The sequence below is a fragment of the Acanthochromis polyacanthus genome, chromosome 20 (genome assembly GCF_021347895.1).
Source record: "Acanthochromis polyacanthus isolate Apoly-LR-REF ecotype Palm Island chromosome 20, KAUST_Apoly_ChrSc, whole genome shotgun sequence".
Taxonomy (NCBI): domain Eukaryota; kingdom Metazoa; phylum Chordata; class Actinopteri; family Pomacentridae; genus Acanthochromis; species Acanthochromis polyacanthus.
Window position 1 is genome coordinate 25337052 of NC_067132.1, and position 12487 is coordinate 25349538.

The window sequence follows — 12487 nt, forward strand, 5'->3', positions numbered from 1 at the left end:
GGTGCATTTGTTGAATTGACATGGAATGACTCATCTGTGTGTGTATTTGTGGGGGGTGGGAGGTTTCGGGTTTTTCATAGTGTTTTATATTGTGTTGTTCTTGTTTTTATCCTCTGTGAGGCACTTTGTGTTACTGTATTGTATGAAAAGTGCAATATAAATAAAGTTGATTTGATTTGATTTAAAATTATGGCAGACTGCAAGAAGAAGGAGGAAAAGGACCAGAAAAATGGACAACAAAACGAATGAGATTTCAAAGATTGATGAAGAATATAACACCCAATAAAAACTCAATTTCAAAAAGGACTGCATTCTCTTCTTTTAAAGGCAGAACTACAGTAGGCCCAGTGCTTTGACCACGCCATAAAGTCTCATCAATCATTTCGCTTCAGGGCACCTGGTTTCTTGCCAATAATAAATCTGGGAACCAGTGATGTCTCTGTCCATTACCACCACTTTGTGAATTCCGTCCTCACCCCATCCCCCTAGTGATGACCCCCACCCCGTTTGTCTGGGAGGGACCCTGCGTAATCAGCGTGCCGATTTAAGTGTGGCTCCCTCAAGCACATCCTCCAGGCTCGGGCGACTGCAGTGCACCAACCTCATTTCCTGCTCTGCTGCTTTACAAATGGCTCCTTGATGCTGAACCAAGACCAAGAATGGAGATGCACTGATGACCATAATAGCCGTATGATTAGAGTGGGCGTAGGCCAGCTCAGTGTGGAGACTCTCCCTGCCCCCGTCGCACTTTTTCACCAGTAGCAGAACAGAAACATACAAATGCTTGGAGACATCTATAAAGCAAAATGATAATTTTGAAAAAAATATTGCTTTTTGTCCTGTCCAGGACATACTTCAAGGGAAAGAGAATCCATGAAGTCCATTTAGGGAGGGTAATGCTAGTTCATAAATTGGTCTGGACTGAAATGTTTCAACAACTAACGAATGGATTGCCATGAAACTTCGTACCAATTTTCATGGTTCCCAGAGGTTGAACCCTTTGACTATAGCAAGCCAAAATATTCACTTATCCAGCAAAACATCAACACCCAAATGAATAGATTTTCATAGTTGCTGGAAGATGATCCCTAATGAGTCATTATCTCCTGATTTTCTGCCTGCACCACTATAAAGTTTCCTGATTTTGAGTGAAGTTTATCAACTGATCTATTGTCACAAATTTGCTGAAAACATCAACATCCCTTTAATTTCTCTTTTAGGACTGTTGTCAGATTAGAATTTTGATTTGTCTGATAGTTTGTTTCATAACACAATATCTACAGGAGTATACTGGATCAGGAATTCAGCCCTAGACCTATCTGGTACAGCGTTTGTGTCGAGTTGTTGAGGGTTGATTAGCTATATATGTGCTATCATGCTAATGCCCTGATATTAGATGGAAACATATCTATGTCAACATATTAGCATTGCCAACAGGCCACTTTCCACTTAAGGAACTTGAGGCAGGCACAAAATGACAAGCATTTAGAGTAATGGCCATCAGGCAACTCTAGTTCTGTGAGAATGTAGGAAATAGAACACTGAAGGTTTTCTATGTTAGCTTGTAGAGCAGATTTTAAGTTGTTAATGGCATGTTAAAGAGGAGAAGACTGCTGCTCAAACAAGGACATCAAGAGGGCAGAAGAGTTTAACCAATTAGCATTCGACTTCACCACCACAATTACCGACCCCAGAGTAGCTACTTTATTTTCTCCCCAGTCCTGAAACAGGTTCTACAGGGGAAGTTCCTGCAGTTGGAACATGCACATTCAGATTCCCCTAAAATGTCCCCCAAGTTCCTGCAGTGGAAAAGTCTCTCAAAACTGCAAGCTTCATGCTGTTGCCACGAAATTAAAGGCTACACATACTTCAAAAAACCTTTACATGGTAATGGTTAGAAAAAGCTTTCAAGAAATGAAGGTACAGATTTAATCATGCCTGTGTATAGTTGATTGAAAAATGGTTATTTATGGGAAAGAAATTTCCAAATAAGACATTGTTTCCTGACTAAAACCGTTTTTTTCCAGGATTAAACCATTAGCATTCTTTTGGCAAAACCTGCAGTGCAAATTTATTTTACATATCTTGGTTGCATAAGAACTTACTCCTGACCATCTTTATATAAAATATTAGATAAAAATAGCACATATGAAATATTGGATGAGAATCCATGTGCGCCACACACAGCCAAATATGTGATGAGTTACATAAGCAGTTAATAGGCTTAATTCCCTGACAGGTAACCTACATAGTGCTCTGCTGCTTTCTGAGCCACTAGTATCAACACCATGAAAAATCATCCTCTCCGACTGATGCTGTACTGAGGAGAAATCTCATCTTATGACACACATAAGATGGCTGCGAGTAATCAAATAATCCGTCTCGCATACTGTACGGAACAGTACATCCTCCTAGATTGATGCGGTTCGTGTGCTTATGTCAAAGTCACAAAAGCTTAAAACTGAATAGAACTTTTACAAAATGAAGATCTAGAGACCATAAATTTTCATGAATTTGAGCAGAATAATCAAAGAATATGGTAATTCAAGGGTAGTTATGTAAAAGTCAAGAAAAAAAAAATTGGTCCTTCAAACACATGAATATACAGTCTGGCTACATAAGTCCTGTAGTTCTTCATGCATTAGCCATGTAGAAAACAGAGTAATTCCTCAGATATGCATCTACGACTACTTTAAGACACACAACACAATAACCAGGCCTCATAATTTTAAAACTAAACTGAACATTCAAGCTATTTACTAAACAAAGCACCTTACCTGAAATGAAAGAAGCTGCTTTCAGACATGTTTTCAGCTGTACTCTGCTGACAGATAATTTGTGAAATGTGTTATGGATTCAGAGCAGTGTAAGGGTTGAGTACAATTATGTTGTTGAAAATGAAGTGGCACTGGACTGACGAGCAAGTCATTCAGCTTCGTCTCCTCTAGCCCACTCATTAAACCCTGCATTGTTATATGGATATCTCTGCAATGTGATTTTTTGCGGCTTTTTGCCATTCTACGGTATATAAAAGGAAAATAAACTGAGATTATCCAATTTACAGCTGCTGCAGTTTGATCAATACCTGTACAAGGTCCCATAACAATGAACTTGAGAATTAATTTACTTCTTCAAAGCAGCTTTAGTGGACGTGACTTCAACTTCACTTTCAGACTGAAAAGAAAAAGAAACTTAAATGCACACAAAAAATAAAAAGATTAGATGCTCAGTAGCTCCTGGAGGCCTTCAAGTTAAAGTAGAGAGATTTGGAAAGAGCATAAATATTTGCAAACCTCTGTATGTGTGACAGTATCTTTGCTCTGGTGGTGATACACTGGTCTGAAGGGCAAGCAGCAATTCATGAAGGTTGATTGATTGATTGATTGATAAGGATATTGATTACCACAGCCTCGCACTCTTTGTATGTGGCATGTGGGAATCGATACCAGCCTCATATGGCTTCTGTAACCATCGATGCTGCACCAAGCACATCCTGCTGTGTCTGTTCTGCACCACCATTACAAGGTTAATTCAAGTCCGAATGACTTAAATGAAGCTGATTTTGCGTCCTGGTGTCTCATTGCCCTCAATTTTAAGGTCAGAAAGGCAAACATGCATGCAAATAGCTTGAATTTCTCGTCTATTCAAAACTTTTGACTCAAACATCTTTCCTCGCCCGCCTATTTTGTACACTGCCGCTAAAACAATCCATACAAACAGTCTAACACTGTGCCATTGTCCCTTCCTCTGCTGTACTAATCACATGATCAGACTTTAAAGTGCTGAGTGGAATAATGGCAGAGTGTCGGACACAATCAGGAGAAATCAGAGATCACTTCAAGGAGATTTAAGGAGGGACGCTCCGATTGTTGATGCCTCTGTGATGCAGATCAGTGGACGGCTGGCTGGGTCTGCAGCACCCGAGTCGAGTCCGTCTGTGAAGACTGATTGAATAAGGCTACTGATGAGGCTATTGTGGCCGTAGGTACGTGGTGTGAATGCCTGACAGGCCCCATGGCTGGCGTCAATGACTGGCTGCCATTGTGGCAAACCACTGGGCCGTGACTTCCCCAGCTGTGGTATAGAGCATATCATGAGCCACTGAAATGAGTATTGGGATTGTGCAGTTGATATGAAGATCATTAGGCTATCATTGGTTAGACCATATACATGCACGAGGCTCCAATTGGCTAGATTTCTTCAGCTGACCTAGCTGATTCTGCACATATCCTGGGACACTTTGCTGCTGCTTTTTTACAAGAATGAGAAGAGAGTACACAATTTGTATTCTCAGTGAGTCCATTTTCCGTTCACTGGTATTTGTGCGGAGGACAGTGCTGTGTGAAGCTTATCACCTTATTTGTTGGGTTATTTAAACTGTGAAGGAAAACATGCCTTGAGGTGAAACTGGGAGGAAAAAAAATAACAGTTGCTATAAATTAATTCAGTTCAATGCAACACAACCTCAACATACATGCCTAATCTTGGAATATTCCATGAGCCTTGGTTTGCATGTGATGTTAATGAATTTGTTGTGGGTTGTGTGATGTGTGATGTGTCGGATGAATGACAGTGTATTTATAGCAGCCTTTGACATACAAAAATTGAATTCTCATTTTGATCTCTATAATTGCAGATCTTAGCATGGGGCTTCTTTGAGAGATTTGTTCATAGCAGCCTCAGCATCTCTGCAAATGTTAATTTGACCTATTCAAGAGACGTGACATTCAAATTATGTTGAACTAATTGTATTCTATGAGCGAATACAGCACAATAACCACAGTGCGTGTGGATATTGGAGGGAATTTAAAGTCCAATTATCCAATTTTTGGAAGGTCTTTGAGCTGAATTATACCCTCTGGTCACAGTGATTATGTTAGCGTGAAGATGTTTACCATCTTAATGTTTAACATGCTAGCATTTGTTAATTATCAATAAATACGTTGTCTGGTCAAGTATTTCAAACATATTACCTTCATAACAGACAGTCAATGTTTAACCAGTCCACATGTGTGTCCACTTGGAGGAGGCCTAGGACTTTGTCACAAGGGACCCTGTGGGGGATACTGCAGAAGATTGAGGTATGGGGGCTGCTGCTACAAGACATTTTGTATTTATCTAACCAAAGTGGAAGTGTTTGTATTCTCTGCACAAACATGTTTGTGGTGGATGTTGGACTTAGCCAACGTTGCTCCTCGTTCCTGATCCCATTTGTGATATTCATGAACAGGATCGTCAAGATCAGGATGCCTCCCAGGGAACTTCCTTCTGAGGTTTTTGGGCATGTCAACTGGACGGAGACCCCAGGGTAGACCCAGCACTCGCTGGAGGGATTACATATCTCATCTGGCCTGAGAACACCCTGGGAACCCACAGAAAAGGGACATCTGGAAATGACCTGCTTAGCCTGCTGCCACCGTGAGCTGAAACAGGATAAGCAGAAGAGGATGGATGGATGATTCTCAAGGTGCAGCCATGGTGAGAAGGGTGTTTGGTTTGTGGACCAAAGAGCTGAGTCTCTGCTTTTTTTGCAAATGATGCGGTTCCGATAGCTTCATCGAGGAGTGCCATTCCACACTGAAGAGGTTTGCAACCAAGTGTAGAGTACCAGGGTGAGAGTCAGCAGCTCCAAGTCAGAAGCCATGGTTCTCTGCTGCAAACCAGTGAACTTAAACATCGTGGGATCTTGGTGGGACAGGTTGGGACAAGGTCAGAAGTAATACGAGCATAGTACTGGGCCGTCAAGGGAAGAAAGAAAAGCTCTACTAGCCGGGTTACGTTTTAACCCTCATCTATGGTCATGAGATCTGGGTAGTGACTAAAAGACTGAGACTCTGGAAACAAGCACTCGAAATGAATTTCCTTCCTAGTATAAGGAACTCGGACAACTAGAGGGAGCTTGGAGTAGATCTGTTAAATGGATGAATAGGCAGTCAGTGTTCTGTGCATCCAAATCTAGCTTATTTTTTCCTCACTGTAACCAACTCACAGAGGTAATGAAGTGTTGGATTCTGTGAGGACCAAGATGACTCAAACTACCTTAAAGCTACTAATGAGAAAAGAAAAAGGGAAACTTGCATGCTAAGGGGATACATTTTTGATTTAATGAAGGGTGAAAAATTAAATTAAGTTATCAAATTAACACAATTCATTGTGTGAGGGAACCTGACTGTCTGTAGCAGATTTCAAGGTAAATCATCGAAAAAGATCAACTGACAGACCAACACTGCCATACTTAGAGCTACATCGCTGGCATGGCTGAAACTCCTCCGGTGCTGGCATTTCAGTAAGTGCATTAAATACATAAAGTACAGTGAGTACAATAAACATCTTTTGACCATTTCTGCCCACTCCCTTGCCATCCCACGTTAAGTACAATCAGCAGGGTTCATGACATGATGCTGAACAGAACCAGCAGTGACTCATCATCAAAACAGAGTTTGTCCTGTTAACCAGTGGAGAAGAGTTGTATAACTCCGTGATGCAAATGCCCGCTGTTGCTCTTCAGTATTCATTTCTCTCCCTTGCTTTTATGAGTCGGATTGTCAGTTTCTGTTTTAGCATCCCTTGAAGTTCGGGTAAAAGTAGACTTGACTTAATAAGGATGATGTCAAAGGATAAAAATGTGGGTTTACAGCTAAAAAGAAGGACTGCACTGATTTGCCAAATTATTTCCACAATCTCATATTTCACTGAAGTACAATATCATGCAGCTAGATAAAGGACACAGAGTTATCGATTTATGTAACTGTATTTAGGCTTCTTTACTTGTTTTAAACACTAAGAAGTCATGCAATCTGGATGGACACAAAAAAAACAACTCCAATGCTCCAATCAGGATCGATGTTATGTTCAGGGCTAGCTGCTGTGTTTTTCCGTTCCCCTCTGCTAACAAATCAGGCCACTGCCAGCTTAACTGACTCTTAAATAAAAACAGGTCTGACTTTTTAGTTAACCTCCAGAGTTTCACTTTGAGTTTTCCCTTCCTCAGCTTATTCGTGCTGGAATTCCCTGATGGAGCAAACATATTGAGCACACTGATTTATCAGCTTTTGCTCCATATGGCTGCAGACATGATTTTCCGTGTTCAGAAGTGCTGCCAGGTTTAGCGTACATTCACAGCCAAAGTAAATCTGGGTAAACAGACAGACACCTCACACACCCAAAAAACAACAACACCACAGATGCATGCAGTATGAAACTATAAAGGGACAAGAAAAATGCAGGGGAGGGGGCATGCAATGTGTACAGATTCATTGGGAAACCCAGCACTGTGTAATTAACAGCTGTTATCATAATAGAGGTCAAGTAGAAGAGAATACAGAAAAGCCCAGCTTCTCCTAATCTGTCCAAATCCCTGCCTCACAAAACAGAAAAGCAGACAATGCTGGGGCAATTAGATCATTTCTGGTGTGTCATGCAGTCACCATCATATCCCCAAACATGTCCTTCCCACCAAGTTTCCACTTCGTCGTACGAGGCTATCATCGTGGAAGCCAGTCAAATCATTTCCCTTACGGCCAAACCTCCCATCTGTCTGTTTCCACATATTATGACAGCTATGATCGGCAGTTAATGGCCAGTGGCGTTTTACTCATTTCATTCTCCCACTCTCTCTTTTTCTTTTTAAAGCCACACACTTTTTTTTCCCCCTGCCATTAACCTCGAGGACCCACAGGACTGTGAATCTTTCAAATCAAGCAATCTTCTCTTGCTGAAACACGCCCAAGAGATAGACCACTGCCACCGGGATGATGCTGCACATTTACGTTCATCTCCAGTTATCTGCAAACACTGTGAAACACATTGTGATGCATTTACTGTCTGACTTGTGTGTCCGCCTGCATCCATTCCCCCTTCGAATGATTTGGTCTTTTGTGCCAAAGACGTCTGGTTCGCCCTGCGTCACTGGATGAATAACCAACAGGATTGGAGGGTGGGGTTGGGGTTCCTTCATGCTGTCCTCTTGCGTTTTCTTCTACGTCACATACCATCATCTCCTGACACGAGACAAGTTACTAGTGTATAGGGAAGATGGAGGAAAACCTTACTCACAAATGGATTCTTAGGCAGATTAATTTGATTGTTCTTTACATTTTTGCTTTTTGCCTCAGAAGCTTGTGCCAGAATTTAAATTCACAAAGTGACCACTGCTGCTTGTGCTGCCCCTATAATATACACGATGTACAGTTGGTCAGACATTACAAACAACCTATTCGAGCCTACAGCAAACATCCATTTATCATTTTTTGCTCTTTTGCACTCTCAGGAGGCAGCCCCTGTCTGTCTGCGGACACCTGGGGGAAGTTCAACCCAAAAAATTGCCAGTGCCTCTGACCCTGAAAATAGAGGTCATACCAGCTTTACATATTTCCCTGCTGTGGAGGTGTCCTGTGCAGAAAAATATCGTTTTTAATGTAGTTCAGCCACATAGCGGGAGCTAAATAAAATGATTATTACAGTGTAAAGATGCAAGAGATGCACCTCGTATGTTGTGACAGCCATCTTGTTTCTCCGGGAATAAAATCACGCTGAAGGCAAATCATGACTAAAACAGCATGATGTCCCCCACCCACCGTCTCCAGCCCTATGTCGCAGGGGCCGTCTCTGCCCAAATGTGCTCAAAAGGGGGAGATGAGGTTTGCTTTATAGGGTCCTGCTTGCTGGATTCCCCCAGAATACATTATGCCCCCCTCTGCGCTTTTAAGCTTGCGAGACTATTATCCAGCAGCCCCCAGTAAGTTCTTATCAGTGGCAGCCAGATGGAGAGCACACCAGCAATACCTCAAGACTTGTTGATCGAGCGGCGCTGGCAGAAAGCCTGTCATTGTGGAGAGGTTCTGTGGCTTCAGATTAGCATCTTTGCTTTTTTTTATCTATTCTATAATTGCCAAGAGAAGTCTTATTAATTACAGTTACTTCACTGGCTGGATTTATTTGCAGACGTGGACAGCTTGAGGGTTGAAAACTGAAAAATGATATCGCAAGCATGGCCTTTTGTCTGTTCAGGGTATTGGTAAAGCATGTGTCTATGTTTCATTGACTTAAATATGCATTTAATAATGAGAGTAACCCTACACTGATGTGCTGTTAACCCATCAGACTTAATCTAATCAGTGAGGAGTGTCTGCATGATGCGTTTGGCCACACAAACAAAAGAACAGTATGTACTGGATACAACAACACTGTCCTCTAGTGCTTCTCCTATCAGCAGCTCGATAGTGTACACTGAACCAACCTCATCATCATCCAGGGGTCTCAGGGAGTGGATTAGACACAACAGCTGGAAGAACAAAAATATGTCCAGTCAATGGCTAAAATTGAAACTATGACAACACGCCAACAAAAACTGTTGTTGACTGCTCAACCAGCTTGTCATGTCACTGCGGATAAAAAAAGGACAAGAATAGGCATCCACCAGTGCGCAGACTCCGGCCCCCACCTCAATTCTACCACAGGGGTAAATACCCATAATGCACTAGTTGATGCTTTTGTATTGAATTGGCGTCACATCGGTGCGCTGACCCATTTTTTTTCTTTTTTAGCAGCCAGCAGTTTATTTTGAGATTTCATTAGCAGGAGGACCAAGGGCAAATGAAAGGTGAAGAAGCTCAAACCCACACACAAATCAACTCAATTCAAATCTGTGAAAGCATTTTCCCATCCTATTTCTGTGCAGACTACCTGCCACAGGAAAATGCCACCGAATGTCCTCAAGGATGCGCGTTCTAAATGCACGGCTAAGCATGAGTAACTGATGACTACTGGTGTGTTGTCAGGTCCTCGAGTTATGAAGTGACATTTTTTTGCTCGGAGGGGGATGTATCACTGAGTCTAAAACTTGATCCTGTCACTACTACTGATCCAAAACACCAGACACTTCCTGCAGACATAGTGGAGATACTAACAAATTTAAATTTAAGAGGAGATTTGGGTTATGCATTAATTTGTTTGGGCTACTAAAGTTTAAAATCGAATTGTAGTTTGTTTAATCTCGAAACACATTTAACAGGCATGATGGTCAAAATGACAAAAATATCCCAGTTTGGCAAAAGTTTAAATTTTTTTAAGGAAACTTGCTATTTTTACTGAGAATTAAAAGAGGACATTTATAGCTATAAACATCTAAGCTCAAGCCTATTAGGTTTGCATATGACAAAAACTAGGAACAGCTAGCAAAGCTAGATATAAATAAAACACACATGCAAGCAGCTGTGTCAAAGCTCACTGAAATACATTACAGTTGATGAAAAAATAAGGTAAAAATGACAGTGTTTTGTTACCTTTGCACATAATTAAGCGAGCTTTCAGCCAAGCGAGGCTAACTGGCTCCAGTGTAACTTTCCAAAAACACTGCCACCAGGGGTAACAGCTAGCATGGCTCTGTTTAAAGTGACAAGAAACACTGAAAGACACTTCTAAAACTCACTAAAACGCATGAGAACTTATCATAGTCGCACTTTATTCTCGCACCGCTGTCTTACCCGCTTTTGTAGTGTTGTTTTTAGCATGCAGATTAGAAAGTGCGTCCTTTGCACAAGATTGGCTGTACTTCCTGGGGCGTGGCTTACCTGATGCACCGATGAGTCTGATTGGAGCAAACCTTTATGGACTGTCCAATCATGTGAAAGCAATCAGAAACGGAAGAAAACAAAAACCTCACCAACCCTAATGTCCTTATAACCTTATTGTATGCATATTTAGGTATTAGTTTAACTACCTGTGGGCTGAGTTAGTTTTAGACACTAGCTGATATGCTCACACCTTTATTTAACAGCATCATTTCCTCATTTAGTCAAATCTAAACACTTTTGATGATAATTCACTTTATTTTACCAAAAACATGTCACTTTCCTTTTCCTAATCCTTGGGGTTGTAACAGATATTTTATTATGTCTAGAAAAAAATATTATTCTAATTAAATAAAAAAATTTAAAAAATTGTTACCCATGGACAGAGCTGTATATTTTTTTCAGTGTCTGACAAATTAGACCAAACCAACAGTCCTCTGTATCCAATTTGTCTTTGCACAAAGACTGGAAACAAGAGTTAACAGCTTAGGTTCCTTTCCAGTGCTGGGGCAAAAACAATGTGGTGCAAACTTCTACAAAAACCGGGCCTATCACTGGTCCTTTCAGGCTTTCTCTTAACTCTGACTGCAACATTATAACTTCAAGTGTGCTAGAACAACAACAAATAGTGTCGTTTCTGGGCTTAACTACAGTTCTGTGAAAATATAGGATTCAGAACAATGAAGGATCCATTATGTTATCCTATATGTTTAATTTTACATTGTTGATGATGCTTGAGTGGAGAAGGTTGCTACTCTACTACAAATGCTTTATTTTAGTGCCTCTTTGAGTTTAACCGATCAGTGTCAACAACACTTTTTTAGGACCTTCCCCAACAGTTTTTCTTTCCTCCAAAAACTGCCCTGAAAGAGGTTTTACAAGGATGGACGGAACATGCTCGAACTTTCTGGGTGCCCTCGAGTCTTGTTTTGAAGGTGATTCCAGAGATTTAACCTGCCTCGCAAAGCTTAGTGTTTTCCCTTTTGGCTGTTTTTGTGCTAAGCTAAGCTAAGCAGCTGATGTACTGTACAATCATGTTCTTGGCATCAACCTTATAATCTAACTTTTGGCAAGAGGAACTGGTGTATTAACCAAAACATTAAACTGACTTATTCTTGTCATCATTGCAAAACAGAAGATGATCAAAAAATACTTTGCACTTTATCGCAGAAGTTGAAAAAGACAACCAGAATTAGGTATTTGTGTCTCAAACAAGCTGTTACATGCACACATAAAAAAAAACCTAATATGTCGTTATTACCTCGTTTCTTCAGGATGCCAAATATTAGACCATTTCAAATCTGTTGGCCTCCAAAACAATAAGCTAAATCAAATGCCAACGCAAGCTGATTGCTGATTATCTGGCAATAATCTCAGTAACTGTAATAGTGACATTGCACTTGCTGTTTTTCAGGCCCTAATTTTGCCCGTCTGAGCTCTTTTCCTCCATTACAAGCCTCGTAATCCTTTATATAATAAGTCTGAGGCATTTATTATGCAGCAGGTCTGGCACACCCTGCCAGCATAACAACAAAACATAACCACGGCCCATCTGAACTCACCACTTCAAACACATTTTACTTGCACCATTAAGACGGTGATTGGTGGTTATTACAAGCTGCTCTCTGTGAGAACGTCCAGATGCTCTTTTTTAGTCAAGGTCAGGAGCGCAAGAAGGTGGACAAGGAGGAGGCGGTGGAAGGAGGAGGTGGGGTAGAGTTTTGTACCCATCAGGCACTTGGAGCCTCCGCAGTGACGTGGCACCTGCAGCCAGGAAAAGGCACAAAATGGAGTCCCAGCCGGCCCCACGGTGGTGTGAGTCAAAGAGCCGGGGGAGGCGGTGGAGGACGCTTCAGGCTCGATTAGGCCCACATCCTATCTCTATCTTCAGCTCTGAGCTCCATCGCCCCGAGTCA

General features: G+C 41.3%; 1 protein-coding gene across 2 annotated transcripts in view; it reads right to left on the reverse strand.

Annotated features, from left to right (window-relative positions):
* The window catches only part of myo3a (myosin IIIA), a 71952-nt gene extending 69064 nt beyond the window's left edge, over nt 1-2888 (reverse strand). For both annotated transcript variants that reach the window (XM_022208033.2, XM_051940602.1), the window contains exon 1: nt 2778-2888. In XM_022208033.2, coding sequence (XP_022063725.2) covers nt 2778-2806 — 29 coding nt within the window. In that variant the 5' untranslated portion in view covers nt 2807-2888. The remainder of the gene's footprint in view (nt 1-2777) is intronic.
* Between the last annotated feature and the right edge of the window lie 9599 nt (nt 2889-12487).